The sequence below is a fragment of the Erinaceus europaeus genome, chromosome 5, assembly GCF_950295315.1.
Source record: "Erinaceus europaeus chromosome 5, mEriEur2.1, whole genome shotgun sequence".
NCBI classification, from domain to species: domain Eukaryota; kingdom Metazoa; phylum Chordata; class Mammalia; order Eulipotyphla; family Erinaceidae; genus Erinaceus; species Erinaceus europaeus.
In genome coordinates, this window is record NC_080166.1 from 39,348,500 (window position 1) to 39,366,903 (window position 18,404).

The following is an 18,404-nucleotide window of genomic DNA, read 5'->3' on the forward strand; positions in this document are numbered from 1 at the left end:
ATTTCCCCCACCTCTCTCAATATCTCTGTCTCTATCCAATAATAGAAATATAAAAAATAGATTTTAAAATTATTTATTTATTTGGGTAGGGACAGAAAAATTGAGAGGTAAGGGGGAGATAAAGATTAAGAGAAATACCTATAGCATTGTTTCACTGCTTATAAATCTTCCTTACTGCACGTAAGGACTGGGGGCTTGAACCTAGATCTTTTCACACTGTAATGTGTGCACTCAGCTAGATGCACCATCACCTAGCCCCACTTCTAGACATTTTTATTACCTATAATTAGGTAATCCAGAAAAGGTGTAATGAATTAACACAACTGAGAATGTTGGCATGTTTGTTTCTGAAAACCAAATTCAAATTGCATTAAAGTATTTCTAATGATATTGTTAGAAGTGACTCACACCAGAAAAAAGAAGTAGAAAACACCAAAACCAGGCAGTGACCAGGATCTGAATTGCGTAGACTTAGGGTGGAAGCCACATTGTAGTGATTTTCTATAACTATGGAGAATAATTCACACTTGCCTGAATTTAATAACATATCTCCCCCAAACCATAGGGGATTATATGTCAATATATTTGTTAGTTGTAAATAGGTAAATTTGTTCTAATCAATTTATCTATCACTAGGTACCAACATGAGTAATGCACCAACAGCTAGGGAAGTCAAATCAGGTCATCATATAACTGATGTAAGTATTGTCATCTAAATTTGCCTGAGTATAATAAATGTATCATGACTTAGGTCTTTTGATGAATCTTCAAGTTAAATATATAGCACTTTGCTTCTCTTAACATTTTAAAGTAAATTTGATGATGGACATTTGTTCAATAAGAGTTTCACTAGTAGTCCATAAAGGTTACCATTTTTATATCTATAGTAGTGGGAATTATTAAGTTTTTCCAGGTTAAAAACTTGCAATTTAAACTATCCCCAAACTAATATTTATGTACTTCCTTACCCTTTGATTTGTGACTATTATATTGTTTAATATTATGCTTACCTTAAAATAATTATCTAGAGTTTTCTTGGCCATACTTAACACTCAGACTTTTAGTAATTTATTTGTATGCTTACTTTTAATGAGGTAAAGATGGAGAGAGAGTGAGGGATAATCAGAGCATCACTCTGGGATGTTTCATGCTGGGGATTAAATTCAAGTCTTCATGCAATACAAATTCATTGTTCTTCTGTCTACATTACCTCTAAGGCTTGCAGAACTTTTTGTATTAATTTTTAAAATGGTGTTTACATTTAAATAACTTTAGATTTCAGTAGAAACTATTTTTCCACCTAAGTCATTGCTTTATTGTATTGTGGAAATGTTGTTTTATCACCAAAGATAATACCCAGAATGGATTGAGAGGTAACTCACATGGTAGGGTGTAAGGCTTGCTATGCATGTGGCCCAGATAAGCCACATAATTGGTGGGAGTTCTGGCTCTGTATTGTCTAGCTTCTACTTTCTGGTACTCTCTGTATGAAATAGACAGCTATGGAGCAGTGAAATTATATAAACACTAGAGGCTGGCTTCCAAACTCAACCCAACATCAGCCACGATAAAAAGAAAAGAAAAATAAGAAGAAAAGGAAAAAAATAATAGCCAAAATAATTGAGATTTTATTTGCTTTTTAAAAAAACAATGTATGCCTTCTTTTGTGCACATCATCATGAACAAACAATTCCAAATGTTCCATATTTCAAAACTGCTTAAAGATTGAAAAGAAAGGGGGAGAATGAAAGAATGAGTCAGACATTAACCATTACAACCAATGGGAATTTAGAGAAAGTGTCAAAGGGGAACTTATAATTTTTGCTCTGTGTATTTAAAATGTGAATTAGCAGAAAGGCTAAGTATATTTCTGGTTTTGAATGAAATGAGCTATAAACATCCCCCTATTCCATTTTTAATTCAACTTACAGGGCATGCATTCTTCCCACTGTTGTGCAGCCATGAGTCATTTAAGCATGTGCAAACATGCTGGGAACCATTTCATTAGGTGATGTTACTGAGAAAATGTCATAGAGTATACTTATATAAACTGAGATGCTATAACCTACTGTATACCTGGGTTACATTATATAGATTATTCCTGCTAAACTGCAAACCTAGTCAATATGTTACTGTGCTTAATACTGAAGGCAGATATAGTACATTATTACTGGTTTTAAATATATCTACTGAAAATCACAGAAAATAAAATGTCATTAGGAGTTTTGGGACCATCAACATATATATCACTTATGTTGATTACAGCATCATTTTGTGACACATGACTATAATTATTTGGAACATATCAGTGAGCCAAAAAAAAAGCAAGTTTCTTGTGGAGTATACTTTGTAAACTTGTGGAGCCTACACACAAATGCAAAATGTACTTGATGTAAGAGTATATACATTTGTGGAGTGTACATTAATAGAAACAGAAAATAAAGCTAAAGCACTTAAATAAGTAAATTGCATGGACTAACAATACCACAAGGAAAGAAAAAGTAGGAAGATCGAATTCAGGACACAGACCATGGGAACCGGTGGATGAAGAAAGGTTGACATTAAATGAGAGTGGTCTCTTTGATAAGTGAAACTTAAGTATTATTTGAAAGAAGACTGAGAGAATCACACTTAACTGAGAAAGCATTTAAGAAAGAAAAATAGTTGAATAGTGATTTTGACATAAAGAGTAAAGGGAGAAGTCTTTACAAGTATTTTTAGTAGATATATAATATATTTGACTTTAAGTCCCAAAAGATAGTTCACCCTATAAAATGTACAATCACTATGCATGAAGTGTCAAGTTTGAGCACTGGAACCACATGGGAATAGTATAGATGTATTCTGAAAGCTCCATGAATGGTAGAATTATGCTCTGATGTCCTTTGTTTCCTCCCCCTACTTTTCTTTTTTATTTAAAAATAATATTTATTAGTAAATAATTAACATGAAGTTTATTAAAGATAGTGAAAATATCCCTTCCCCCAAGAAACTTAGGGTAGACAACTGCTTAAAAAAAAGAAGGTCCACTTTCTTCTTTTTCTTTTTTTAGTTTTTATTTATAAAAAGGAAACATTAACAAAACCATAGGTTAAGAGGGGTACAGCTTCACACAGTTCCCACCACCAAACCTCCGTATACCAACCCCTCCACTGATAGCTTTCCTATTCTTTAACCATCTTGGAATATGGACCCAAGATCATTGTGGGATGCAGAAGGTTGAAAGTCTGGCTTCTGTAATTGCTTCCCCGCTGAACATGGGCCTTGTCAGGTGGATCCATGCTCCCAGTGTGCCTCTCTCTTTCCCTAGTGGGGAAGGGCTCTGGGGAAGTGGAGCTCCAAGGCACATTGGTGGGGTTGTCTGTCCAGGGAAGTCTGGTTGCATCCTGCTAGCATCTGGAACCTGGTGACTGAAAAGAGAGTTAATATACAAAGCCAAATTGTTGAGCAGTCATGGACCTAAAGGCTGGAATAGTGCAGATGAAGTGTTGGGGGGGGGGGTCCTCCATTTTTTAGATAGCTAGTAGGCATATTTTAGTTATATTTCAAAGGGCCTGTAGCTATACTAGTGTTTTTGTTGTTGTTGTTGTTTGTTTGTTTGTTTTTCCTGAGCCTGAAATCTGATATGCAGGTGAATCCTAATTATTGTCAGGGAGATGATGTCATGGCTGGGAAAAGGACCAGAAAGTTGGATCAGGGAAGAGAGTAGCTCCCTAATATGGGAAAGGGGTGTAATATTGTTGACTGTAATTCCCACTGATTTGATGTGATCTGGGGCCCATAATTAGCTTAGGAGCCTGTGTGACCTCTATATCCCTCTAGATCTGAGCTCACATTCTGTTGTCATGAGTAGGAACATTCCATGCTGCCCCAGTATTGACCCATCTTCCTCAGGTGTAGCATAGAGTATATTGTCCATCCTCCCTTCTGAGGATAGAACATTTTCTACTATTGTTGATCCAGGTTGAGGGCATGGTCCTATGGGGGCCCACAAAGGGGTCCATTTTGTTGTTCCTGATAGAGGTGACCAGTAACAATGGAGAGAGGGATTTATTTGAGGTCTAGGCCTATCAAGTTTGTTTGGGAGTCTCAGGACTCCCCAAGTAGGGCCTCAGCTGTTGGAATGGCCTTATAGTGACTAAAGAGTCATCATTAAAGTATGCCTGTCTCTTGCCCTTATTCAGCTTTTTCAGTCCTTGCTTTGATAAGGTTAGCTTTGGAGTGAGTGAGAGAACTGTAATCGGAAGTAGGTGAGCAGGGTATCTAAGTCTAAGTGGACACTATTTCATTATGAACTTGATACTGACTCACTACAGACTATTGTGTATTTTTGCTTTCAGGTATATATTTTGCCCTAATTTATGGATACATGTGAACATTTTCTTTTATCTAATGGGACCTTGCCTATATCTAGGTTTTGGGACTTTGGTAGGAAGTGAACCTCCTGGGATGGAATTAGAGAATACCATGAAAGGAAAGGTCTCACCCAAGTATTGAGCATGAAGTTTTGGCAATCCATGCCTGATGTCTCTGTACACAGTCTGAGGTGAAGCATGCTGAGATGGTCCTTGTTGCATTGATTAGGTTGGAATCAATGGATGCAATATCATTTGGCCTGACTTGAGAGATACATACAGGGTAGTGAGCCCCACCCCAGAGGTTCCAGGATTGGGAGAAACATAGGCTCTATAGACAAAGCAGGAGATTCCTGTTGTCTTAGGGTTTAAGAAGACAATAGATAGTTATGGAAATAATCATATTGTTTGCCAATTGGGTTAACTTTGAAATATCCCTTTGTTAGGACTTTCTGTATCATACACACCCTCGCCAAATTTTATGTCCTTTGACATTATTTTCATAGAACTATGCCACCAATTGCTTTTTTCTCTCTGGACTAAGCATTTAAGGGAGTCAACATATCAAAGACTCAGCCTATGTATTAAAAAGACTCAGTCTGTGCTTTAAAAAGTTTGAAATGTTCAATCAACTTTTTCCCTCTCATATTAATTAAATAGTGATTTATAAACTAGAAATTGATAGGAGTGTACATAGACACCATGCCCACCACCAAAAAACTGTTTCCCATTCTCCCCCACCTCCCGCCCCATGAATCTAAACATCCACCCTCACCCTCCACCCAGGGATTTTACTTTGGTGCCCTATTCCAAATTCAATCAACTCCTCCTTTGAATTTCCCTTCCAGCAGTGCAGAAGGGTTCCACTGTCCCCACAGCTACTCCAGCACTTATTGCTGCTGTCCCTTTTGATATATGCCATTCTCACAGGGGTGAGATGGTATCTGAATGTTGTCTTTATTTTCATTTCTCTTACAATCAGCGACCTGCAGCAAATTTTCATGTATTTGTTAGCCTTTTGGATCTCTTCTGTAGTGAATATTCTGTTCATATCCTCTGCCCATTTTTGGATGGGCTTTTTTGTTGCTAAGTTGTTGAGCTCTTTGTATATTTTGGTTATTAGTCTCTTGTCTGATGTAAGGCATGTGAAGATCTTCTCCCATTCCATGAAGGGTCTCTTTTTTGTGTGTGATAGTTTCTTTGGTTGTGCAGAAGATTTTCAATTTGATGTAGTTCCACTGGTTTGTTTCTGCTTTAGTCTTCCTTGATATTGTGTTTATATCATCAAAACTGTCCTTGAGCTTTAGGTGGGAAAGTGTTCCACCAATGATGCTTTCCTCTAAGTATTTGATAGTTTCTAGTCTAACATCCATTTCCTTGGTCCATTTGGAGTTGATTTTTGTTTCTAGTGAGATAAGGTGGTTCAGTTTCATTCTTCTGCATTTATCAACCCCAGTTTTCCCAGCACCATTTATTGAAGAGACCCTCCTTCTTCCATTTAATACTTTGGGACCCCTTATCAAAGATTAGATGTCTGTAGGTATGGGGGTTTATTAGTGTTTCTTCAATTCTGTTCCACCGGTCTGTGTGCCTATTTTTGTTCCAGTACCAGGCTGTTTTGATGATGATGATGGCCTTCTAATATAGTTTGAGATCTGGGAGTGTGATGCCTCCATTTCTGTTTACTTTTCTCAAGATTGTTTTGGCAATTCTAGGTGTTTTCTGGTTCCAGATAAATGATTGTAGGTTTTTTTTTTCTATTCTCTTAAAGAAGCTTGGCAGAACATTGATGGGGATCTCATTAAATTTGTATATGGCCCTGGGGAGAATATTCATTTTGATGATATTTATTCTTCCAAACCATGAACATGGGATGTCTTTCCATTTCTTGGTATCATTTCCGATTTTCTTGAATAGTTTTCAGAATACAAGTCTTTCACTTCTTTGGTCAGCCTTATTCCTAGGTATTTTATTGATTTCGCTGCAACAGTGAATCAGAGTCATTTTTGGATGTCTTCTTCTTCAGATTTAGTGTTTGCATAAAGAAATACCACTGATTTTTGTACAATGATTTTGTAGACTGACATATTGCTATATTGCCTAATAACTTCCAGTAGTTTTCTGCTGGATTCTTTAGGTTTTTCTATCTATACTATCATACCATCTACAAATAGTGAGAGCTTGACTTCTTCCCTTCTAATATGTATTCCTTCATTTCTTTCTCTTGCCTTATTACTATGACAAGAACTTCCAATACTATGCTGAAGAGTAATGGTGATAGTGGACATCGTCGATCTGAGGGGGAATGCTTTCAACTTCTGTCCATTGAATGTGATGTTGGCTGTAGGTTTGCTATATATGAACTCCACTATCTTGAGGAATTTCCCATCTATTCCCATTTTTTGTAGAGTTTTGAGCATGAATGGGTGTTGGATTTTGTCAAAGGCTTTCTCTACATCTATTGAGATAATTATGTGGTTTTTGGCTTTGCTTTTATTGATGTGGTGAATGACATTGATTGACTTACGTATGTTGAACTAGCCTTGCATTCCTGGGATGAAACCCACCTGTTCATGATGAATAATCTTTTGATATACTGTTGTATCCGGTTGGACACGATCTTGTTTAATATTTTGGCATCTATGTTCATCAGAGATATTGGTCTGTAGTTTTCCTTTTTTGTTGTGTCTCTATCTGCTTTTGGTGTCAGAGTGATGTTGGCTTCATAGGAGGTGGAGTATTCCTGTTTCTTCGATCTTGTGGAAAAGTTTAAGAAGTATGGGTATTAACTGTTTCCTGAAGGTTTTGTAGAATTCCTTTGTGAAGCCATCTGGTCCAGGACTTTTGTTGTTGGGAAGATTCTTTATAACAATTTCGATTTCTTTGTCTGTGATTGGTGCATTTAGGTTTTGTAGTTCTTCTTGGTTCAGTTTTGGAAGGGCATATGCTTCTAGGAATTCTTCCATTTCTTCTAGATTCTCTAGCTTGGTGGTGTATAGTTCTTCATAGAAGTTTACATGATTTTCTGGATTTCTGTCGTGTCAGTTGTGATATCTCCTCTATCATTTATAATTCTATTTGAGTCTTCTCCCCCCCCCTTTTCTTTTTTTACTGAGTCTGGCTAGGGGTTTGTCAATCTTGTTTAATTTTTCATAGAACAACCTTTGGCTTCATTGATATTTTGTATGATTCTCTTACTTTCGATGTTTTTTATTTCTGCTCTAATTTTAGTGATTTCTGTCCTTCTGGTTGCTTTAGGGTTCCTTTGTTCCTCTTCTTCTAAGTCATTAAGAAGTACAGTAAGGTCATTTATTTGAGCTTTGTCTTGTTCTTTAGTATGTGGTTATATGGCTATGAGTTTTCCTCTCAGTATGGCTTTAGCTGTGTCCCAAATATTTTGATAGCTTGTGTCTTCAATTTTGTTTTTTTCCAGGAACGATTGAAGTTCTTGTGTGAATGTCTCTCTGACCCAGTGGCTCTTAAGCAGTATGTTATTTAGTTTACACATTAGGTGTCCTTTGGTAATTTTCTGTTTGTTGTAAAATGTTAGCTTTATTCCACTGTGGTCTGAGAAGGTACTTGGGATGATTTCAGTGCTCTTGAATTAGTTGATGTTGTCTTTGTGGCCTATCATGTGGTCTATTATTAAGTATGTATAGTGTGGATTTGAAAACAATTTGTATTTGAGCTTTTTGGGGTGAAGAACTATGAAAATGTCCAGGAGGTCTAGTCTGTCAATCTCTTCATTTAATTCTCTTGTTTCTTTGTTTATTCTTTTCTTTGTTGATCTAAGTGTGAGAGTGTGATGTTAAAATCTTCCACTATTGTTGTATTACTATTCATTTATTTTTGTAGTTCTTTCAGTAGGTTTTTCGATGTATTTAGTTGGTCCCTCATTGGGTGCATAGATGTTAATAATTGCTAAATCTTCTTGATTGATTCATCCTCTAATTATTATGTGATGGCCTTGCCTATATTTTATCACTTCATTTAATTTAAAGTCTATTGTATCAGAGAGGAGAATGGCTGTTCCTGCCCTTTTTTGTGGTCCATTAGCCTGTATGATAGTTTTGCATCCTTTGGCTTTACGTCTGTGTTTGTCTTATTGGGTCAGGTGGGATTCTTGCAAGCAGCATATGGTTGGGTTGTGTTTTCTGATCTATCCTCCTACTCTGTGCCTTTTAATGGGTGAGTTTAGACCATTGACATTTACTGATATTATGGATTTAATGTATTGTAGTGCCATTATTCAACAATTATTTTATTTACTCTGATGTATGCTAAGTATTATGGTGATGTTCTTATTTATAAGAAGTCTTTTAGAACCTGTTTCAGGGCAGGTTTGGTGATGAGTGCCTCCTTAAAATGTTGTTTGTCTGAGAAGGTTTTAATCCCTCCATCTAGTTTGAATGAAAGTCTAGCAGGATATAGTATCCTTGGTTGAAACCCTTTTCATTCAGGGCTTGACAGATATCTTGCCATTCTCTTCTGGTTTTTAGAGTTTGAGTGGAGTAGTCTGGTGATAATCTTATGGGTTTTCCTCTGTATGAGACTTTTTTTTTCTTTTGCAGCCTTTAGGATCCTTTCTTTATCCTTACTTCTTTTCATTGTAACTTTGATGTGTCTTGGTGTCTTCAAGTCTGGGTTGATTCTGTTTGGGATTGTCTGGGCCTCTTGAATCTTAATGTCCTTTCTGTTGTCTAGGTCTGGAAGTTTTCTTTTATTGTTTCCTCTAGAATTTTTACTTCCCCTTCCTCTCTCTTCCTCTGATAGGCCAGTTACATGAATGTTACTTCTTTGGAGATCATCCCAATGTCTCTATTGTTGTTTTCAGTGTCACTCAATCTCTTTTTGAGCTCTTTTACCCCTTTCTTAGTTTTCTCTAGCTCATCCTCTATCTGGCTAATTCTGTTTTCTGCTTCTGTTAGTATGCTTTCCTTCCCTCAGCTTCTTTCTTCAGTTTCTTATAGTATTAGCTTGTTCTGCTAGTTGACCTTTTACTTCAGCTATTTCAGCTTTCAGTTCTTTATTACCTCGAGGTAGACTGTGTTTTCCTTTAGGCTCTCATCTGTTATTTCCCTAATTGTGATAGTCTTTTCCTCCATAGTTGTCTTCATTTCTGTGATTATTAGGTTTCTTATTGCTTGTATACTTTTCTTACCTAAGGTTACTTCTGACTGATTTGAAGTTTCTTCTGGGCTCTTGTCTTGATTCATTGTGCTTGCAGTTTTATTTGCTCCTGATTTAATCTTTTTTTTTTTACTGATGTTTTTTTATTTTTCTGTTCTTTTGTTCTTCAGCTGTTGTGTTTTGAGTACAAGCCACACTATGCTAAATACCTTTATGACAAATGCAGTCACCAACCTCAGAGACTACAATAATAGTAATTGAAGTAAGGATTGGTGCAGTTTACCAGTACCAGTTAGCCAAACAACACTTCCAGTCCAAGAAAAAATAGCAACCAGATCCAAATGAATGAGTAAGAGAAAGGAAAAATGGGAAGGGAAGAGTAGACAGTTATGCAAATTTATGTTATTTATGTTATGTCCACTGTAAATTCTAGGATGGCAAGAGGAGAAAGGGAAGTACAGAAGAGAGACACACATAGAGAGTCCACTCTGAGTCAGATTTCTTCTCCAAAATAATTCACTAATGAGTATCATTGAATTCAGAAAGCAGGAGGAGGTAAGAAAAGAAGGCAAGAACAAGAAAAAAAAAAAAAAGAGCTGTGAAAGGAAAGAGGTTTTTTTTTTGGTTTTTTTTTTTTTTTTAATTAGCTAGGAGGAGGGAAAAAGGGGAGAATGTATGGAAGAGGTTGAGTGAAACAAGTTCCTCTCACAATGGATAGAACAGCCAATCACTTAGCAATAGAAAAAACAGTAACAGTTAATTTTGGTCAACCTGAAGAAGGAGGGAGAAAGGGACATGCATATATGCATATATATATATATATATATATATATATATATATATATATATATATTAGTAATAATAAAATAGGATAGAGTAAAAAACCGTAACAGTCAGTCTGCAGCTTGGCGGGCTCAGGATTAGCTCAGGCAGCCTAAGGAAAGACAGCCAATTGTTAAAAAAACAAAAGAAAACAAAAAAACCTCCAGGTAGTCTTTCTCAGGCAGGGGTGAGGCTCTGATTGGTCAGATATTTTGTTACTCAACTAGAGCTCCTTCCACATAGAAAAAGAGAAAGAGAGAGAGAAGGAAATCAAATAGGAAAAGAATTTGAATGACACTCCTATTAAACCAGGAATCTTGGCAAAGAAAAAAGCTCAGTTAGGAGCCTGCTAGTAGCAGCTCTCCAGCCCCTGGTGTCATGTTATGGGGTGGATGGGAGGGTTGTGCTTCAGAAATAATCAGGAGAGTTCCTTTCTTTTTTCTCCATTTTCTAACCCAAGATTGAGGTATAGTCACCTCCTTGGTGTCACACTTAGGACCCCTTATTCACCGTCCTGCTGATAATCCAATATCCTACCCTATCCGGCTGCTGTTGTTGAGTTCACAACAGCAGCTGCCTCCAAGTCACCATCTTGGATCCACTCCCCCCTTACTTTTCTATGAACAGAGTGAAGAGTACATAATTGGTCCAGGAATGCAACAATAGTATCATACATGTGCAAGGTGCTAGATTTAGTCCATTGCACTGCATTTGAAAAATAAAGAGAAAAGAAATACCCTCTGAAGGTTAAGTTTCGATGTCAGGGGTAGATAGCATAATGCTCATACAAAGAGGCTTTTATGCCTGGGGCTTCGAAGTCCCAGGTTCAATCTCGTGAACTACCATAAGTCAGAGCTGGTCAGTGCTCTAGTAAAAAAAAAAAAAATATATATATATATATATATATATATATATATATATATATCCCAATAACATAATATATATGGTTAGATGTCAAGGAAACTTTTGTTGATATGTAGTAGTTTTATTAGAATTTCCCTCCTACAGGTGATATTAAAATGCTGGACAAAACAGAAAACAAATTCTTTTTTGTAGAATTGAGGGTCAAATACGGATACAAAACAGTAAAGCAATAAATCAGGCAACAAAAGTCACTCATATAATGTAAGGAGGGAGTTAATGAAATAGCTGACTTTGATAATGTGCTGCTTGCAATATACATAACTCAAGTTTGAGCCCTCTCCCAACCACATTGAAGGAAGCTTCAGAGATGCAAACTCTCTCTGTCCTACCTCTCTTTCTTTCTCTCTCCCTCTCTATCTCAGTGTCTCTCTAAATAAATAAATAAAAATAAAAAGAAAGGAAAGGTGTCTAGGGAGATAGACCATGAGGTAGGATGCATGACTTGCTATGCAGGTATGGCAGATTCAAACCCTGACACTATATAGTATTCCCACGGCATTGGGAGAAGCGCCAATACTGTAGTATCTTTCCCTCTGTCTCTTTGTGTTTCCATCTGAAGAGAAAATGGTCCAGGAATAATGTGATGAATTACACATGTGTGAGACCTTGGTCCTGTAGGAAGAAAGAAGTTGAGGGATAAAGAAAGAAAAAGAAATGGAGAAATAAAGAAACTGTCCAAAATCTAACAATGGTCAAGATAGCAATTCTATAGGTAGGATACATTCATTGCAATTTGCCCCTCCCCATAAAGGTATGTCCTTTTTGTTTCGCTTAGATATTTAGGATTCAAGTAAAAAAAAAAACTCAACCTTTTTAATTTAAGATATTAAAGAATGAAATTTGGAGTACCAGAGCAGTGAAAAACTAAAAAGAAAAAGATCTGGTAATGGAGGGAAAACTGTGAAATAATAATAATTGCATTAAAAAATAAAAATAAAAAAGGTAGCCTCAAAAGCTGCACACACATTTTCCTTAAATGTTTGACAGACTCCAGAATCATGCTAAATGATCAGTGTCTTTACCAGACAGTGTGATTATTTTGTCTTTTATTTTTCTCCAAATATTGGAATCTAACTTAAAAAAATTTTTTTTTTAAGAAAGGATTAATTAACAAAACCATAGGGTATGAGGGGTACAACTCCACACAATTCCCACCACCCAATCTCCATATCCCACCCCCTCCCCTGAAAGCTTTCCCATTCTCTATCCCTCTGGGAGCATGGACCCAGGGTCATTGAGGGTTGCAGAAGGTAGAAGGTCTGGCTTCTGTAATTGCTTCCCCGCTGAACATGGGCGTTGACTGGTTGGTCCATACTCCCAGTCTGCCTCTCTCTTTCCCTAGTAAGGTGTGTCTCTGGGGAAGCTGAGCTGCAGGACACATTGGTGGGGTCTTCAATCCAGGGAACCCTGGCCAGCATCCTGATGGCATCTGGAACCTGGTGATTGAAAAGAAAGTTAACAAACGAAGCCAAACAAATTGTTGAGCAATCATGGACCCAAAGCTTGTTATAGTAGAGAAGAAGTGTTAGGGAGGTACTCACTGCAAACTCTAGTGTACTTCTGCTTTCAGGTATATATTTTGCAGTAGTTTAAGGATACGTGTGAACATATGCTCTCTCTCACAGAAACAGGTGTATATCTAGGTTTTGGGACTTTGTTAGAAAGTGAACCACCTGAGATGAAATTAGAGTGTACTATAAAAGGAAAGGTCTCACCCGAGTAATGAAGCTGAAGGGTTGTCAATCCACTCGTGAAGTCTCTGGACACAGTCTGAGGTGAAGCATGCTGAGGTGGCAATCATTGCGTTGGTTAGGTTGTGATCGGCAGATGCAGTATTATTTGATATGGATTGGGAGACGCATACGGGAAAGTGGGCCCTATCCAAGGGTTCCAGGACTGGGGGAAGTAGAGGCTCTATAGTGGAGATGTGAGGTTCCTGCTGTCTTATGGTTCCAAAAGACAACCGATAGTTAATGTTATCATCACATTATTTGGTAATTGGGTTAACTTTGAAAAGTCCTTTTGTTAGGGTTTGCTGTACAGTACGCAGTATCTTGTATATAGCTGTGCTATTGGATGCTTCTAATCTACTTGGTCTAGGCTTTTGAGAGAGTCCGCATATCAAATACACAGCCTATATATTAAAAAGATTCAGTTTGTGTTTTGAAAACCATTGAGACATACAATTGATTTTCCCCCTCTCATATTAATTAACTAGTGATTTATATGTCTACATTTTGCTAGGAGTGTACATAAACACCATTCCCACCACCAAAAGACTGTGACCCATCCCTCCCACCCACTCCCACCCCCCACTGGCCCAGGAAGCTACATGTCTACCCCTTACCACAGGGTTTTTACTTTGGTGCCCTACTTATAATTTGGTCAGGTCCTGCTTTTAGTTTCCCTTTCAGATCTTCTTACTCTACTTCTGTTGATGAGTGGGATCATCCCATACTCATCTTTATCTTTCTGACTTAGCTCACTTAACATAATTCCTTCTAGCTCTGTCCAAGATGGCTCAGAGAAGGTGGGTTCATTGTTCTTGATAGCTGCATAGTATTCCATTGTGTATATATACCACAGCTTTCTCAGCCACTCATCTGTTGTTGGGCACCTGGGCTGCTTCCAGGTTTTAGCTATTATGAATTGTGCTGCTATGAACATAGGAGTACACACCTCTTTTTGGTTGGGTGTTATGGAGTCCTTGGGGTATAACCCCAGGAGAGGAATTACTGGATCATAGGGAAGGTCCATGTCTATCTAGTCTTCTGAGAGTTTTCCAGACTGCTCTCCACAGAGGCTGTACCAATTTACATTCCCACCAGCAATGTAAAAGGGTTCCTCTGCCCCCACATCCTCTCCAGCATTTGTTGCTGCTGTCCTTTTTGATGTATGCCATTCTTACAGGAGTGAGGTGGTATCTTAGTGTTGTCTTAATTTGCATTTCTCTGACAATCAGTGACCTAGAGCAGTTTTTCTTATGTTTGTTAGCCTTTTGGATCTCCTCTGTAGTGAATGTTTTGTTCATGTCCTCTGCCCATTTTTGGATGGGGTCATTTGCTTTTTTGGTGCTAAGTATGCTGAGCTCTTTATATATTGTTGTTTTCGATGGGCTATGTTGTTTTCGCCGGGCTGGCTTCACGGGCGGGTAACAGATGACCAGGGACTCATGGTTGGGTTGTAGGCAGTATCTCTTTATTCATGCAGGACGCAGTACAATCTAAGATGAGCTAAGCTAAATTCAAGTACTCTAAAACTCACAATGCTGTCTTTATATATACTTGCCAAGTAGGGTGGAAACAGGATGTGACATAGAGAGGGTGGAGAGAAAAGTGACTGGTGAAAATCAGAGTGTGACAAGGAGGGGGCAGAGCAGGCGAGAATCCTATCACTGAACCACCAATGCCCTGGAGGGAGTGCTTTATGTAAATGTAAAAGTGATTTATATAAATAGACCAAAGCTTTGAATGGGATTAAATCTATCCTTATATAGGCATATGGTTAAGCAGAAGCCAGGGGGAGCTGGCTTACTATCCAACATCTCCCCCTTTCTTTTTAACTAATGCCCATTGTATCAGGATTGTGGGGTGAACAGAAACCTATATCGTACAGGCATTTTCAAAAGAACTGGCATAAGACATGGAAAACAAAATAGGCGAGCAGCAATAACCAGTATAATGCCAAGGGGAACATTTCTTGCCTCAAAGGGCAAGGTCTAGCAGGCGAAAGGGCATTTCTTGCCTCTGGGAATGCTTCATGCCTCTGGGGGCATCTCTTGCCTCAAAGGGCGTTTCCTGCCTCTGTGGGCATCTCTTGCCTCTCGAGGCACTTCATGCCTCTGTGGGCATAACCTAATAAGGAGGGGGAGTTTTCTGCCTCTGGGGAAGAGCCTGCAGGCGAGGGAACATGGTCTATAAAGTCTCAAGGCAATTGGCTGAAGTTAGTCTTTGAGAAACACAGCAGCGTGTACCAGTAAGTCCGATGGAGGTGTCAGTCCAAAGTAGCTGACCACAGAAGAAAATGCCAGAGGATGAAACGCTACACGTCTGTCTCGATGGGGAATGTTGGCCACCAGAATTCTGCTTTTCTGTAGAGAGTGATCTTTGGAGTCTGTGAATCTGTTTCTTCAGGTCGTGCCAGGTCACATCATTGGTTTCCGGGGGCGATGTCAGAGAAGAGGATCCAAATGGATTTCCAGGAATTCCATTTGAGTAGATGCTTTTTCATGTGAAGACTTTGATAGCTGAAATTCACTTACTTGTCAAACAAAATTTGTAGCAGATTAGAAGTTTACTATAATTGATAACTCCATTATAATTGGAAGTCCTTTCTAGTTGATTTTAAGGTTGTTGAAACAGTTTAAACTCAATAAAATGTGGAAAGGTAAACAGAAGAACCACGGTTAAAAGCCTCAGGCATGAGAATAATTAACATAATCATTCCACTATCTGCCCCACCCATAACTCATACAGTTTTCAGGATTAAACGTTTCAGATTCATGTCAAGACGTAAAAGATAAATCAAAGGAGGGAAAAAACAATTTTTTTGGATTGTGTCTGGATGTCTCTAGAAATCATGGCTGCGTCCAGCATTTTTTTTTAAGTCAGTCTCAAACAAAAATTCAGTCATTCAAATCATTCTCTTATGAAACACAACTTGAACCAGATTATCAAGATCTCACCATGTAGGATTAAGAGTCCCCGGAGGGCGTCCTAGTCCAAAAAGCTCCTCGAAATTCCATTTAGGGTGCTTCTGACTGTTCCTGCTGGATTGCTTCAGGTACCCATTTTTAAAAGTGTCTTCCCATCGAAGAATCCAATCAGGAGAGTAGAACTAACCACATGTCTCCATAGTTGGGAATTGCCAGGGTACTGGAGAATGCTCCTCAAACTAGAGTAGTCCTTCTCCATGGGAAACATTCAAGAAGAAGTCCAGAAAGTCCCAGGGGAAATCCCCATGCATATCCCAAGGTCTACGATCACGGTCATAAAGAACCAAATTGTGGCCCGGAGCAAAATGTAGTCCTTTTCCTCAGGAAACATGGGAAAGGGAATCCAGAAAGTCCAAGGAGAAATCTTGATGCATCTCCCAAGCTCTATGATCCCGGTCATAAGAAACCAAAGTTCCCGGTCAGGGAACCGAAGTGTGGCCCAGAGTAAAATGTTCCAGAGACAGAGAAACTGTCTCATAATGAAACAGTAGAGGCTTTGGCAAACCTCTTCATAAGTAGAAGAGAAGACCATAGTGCATAGGTAGGCAAAGTCTTCACTTATCTGGGAGTTGCACAGGTCCAGTCCCACGTTGTAGCGACATGTTGTTTTCGACGGGTTATATTGTTTTCGCTGGGCGGGCTTCACGGGCGGGTAACAGATGACCAGGGACTCATGGTTGGGTTGTAGGCAGTATCTCTTTATTCATGCAGGACGCAGCACAATCTAAGATGAGCTAAGCTAAACTCAAGGTACCCTAAAACTCACAATGCTGTCTTTATATATACTTGCCAAGTAGGGTGGAAACAGGATGTGACATAGAGAGGGTGGAGAGAAAAGTGACTGGTGAAAATCAGAGTGTGACAAGGAGGGGGCAGAGCAGGCGAGAATCCTATCACTGAACCACCAATGCCCTGGAGGGAGTGCTTTATGTAAATGTAAAAGTAATTTATGTAAATAGACCAAAGCTTTGAATGGGATTAAATCTATCCTTATATAGGCATATGGTTAAGCAGAAGCCAGGGGGAGCTGGCTTACTATCCAACAATATATTTTGGTGGTTAGTTTCTTGTCTGATGTATGGCATGTGAAGATCTTCTCCCATTCTGGGAGGGGTCTCTCTGTTTGTTTAATAGTTTCTTTGGATGTGCAGAAGCTTTTCAATTTGATGTAGTCCCATTGGTTTGTTTCTGCTTTATTCTTCCTTGCAATTGGGTTTGATTCGTCAAAGATGTCCTTGAGGTGTAGGTGGGAAACTGTTTTACCAATGTTTTCCTCTAAGTATTTGATTATTTCTGGTCTGACATCTAGGTCTTCGATCCATTTGGAGTTTATTTTTGTTTCTGGTTACTAGCATATCATCTGCAAATAGTGAGAGCTTGACTTCTTCCCTTCCAATCTGTATTCCTTTGATTTCTTTCTCTTGCCTGATTGCTATGGCAAGAACTTCCAGTACTATGTTGAAGAGTAACGGTGACAGTGGACAGCCCTGTCTAGTCCCTGATCTGAGGGGGAATGCTTTCAGCTTCTGTCCATTGAGTATAATATTGGCTGTAGGTTTGCTATATATAGACTCCACTATCTTGAGGAATTTCCCATCTATTCCCATTTTTTGTAGACTTTTGAGCATGAATGGGTGTTGGATTTTGTCAAAGGCTTTCTCTGCATCTATTGAGATAATTATGTGGTTTTTGGCTTTGCTTTTATTGATGTGGTGAATGACATTGATAGTCTTATGGATGTTGAACCAGCCTTGCATTCCTGGAATGAATCCCACTTGGTCATGATGAACAATCTTTTTTATATGTTGCTGTATCTGGTTGGCCAAGATCTTGTTTAATATTTTGGCATCTATGTTCATCAGCGATAATGGTCTGTAGTTTTCCTTTTTTGTTCTGTCCCTATCAGCTTTTCGTATCAGGGTGATGTTGGCTTCATAGAAGGTGGAAGGGAGTATTCCCGTACTCCACTGTGGTCTGAGAAGATACTTGGGATGATTTCAATGCTCATGATTTATTGATGCTGTCTTTGTGGCCTAACATGTGGTCTATCCTTGAGTATGTGTTATGTGGATTTGAAAAGAAGGTGTATTCCAGCTTTTTGGGGTGAAGGACTCTGAAAATGTCCAAGAGGTCTAGTCTGTCAATCTCTTCATTCAATTCTCTTGTATCTTTATTGGTTCTCTGCTTTGTTCATCTGTCTAAGTGTGAGAGTGGGGTACTGAAGTCTCCCACTATTATTGTATTACTATTGATGTATTTTTGAAATTCTTTCAGTAGGTGCTTAATGTATTTAGATGGTCCCTCATTGGGTGCATAGATGTTAATAATTGTTAAGTCTTCTTGGCTGATTGATCCTCTAATCATTATGTAATGTCCCTGCCTATCTTTTAATACTTTATTTAATTTAAAATCTATCATGTCTGAGATGAGAATGGCTGTTCCTGCCCTTTTTTGTGGTC

The 18,404-nt window shown here is 38.4% G+C and overlaps 1 protein-coding gene across 1 annotated transcript in view; it reads left to right on the forward strand.

Moving 5' to 3' along the window:
* SPEF2 (sperm flagellar 2) overlaps window positions 1–18,404 on the forward strand; it is a 305,327-nt gene that overhangs the window by 107,410 nt on the left and 179,513 nt on the right. The window contains exon 14 of the mRNA XM_060191863.1: window positions 637–698. Coding sequence (XP_060047846.1) covers window positions 637–698 — 62 coding nt within the window. The remainder of the gene's footprint in view (window positions 1–636; window positions 699–18,404) is intronic.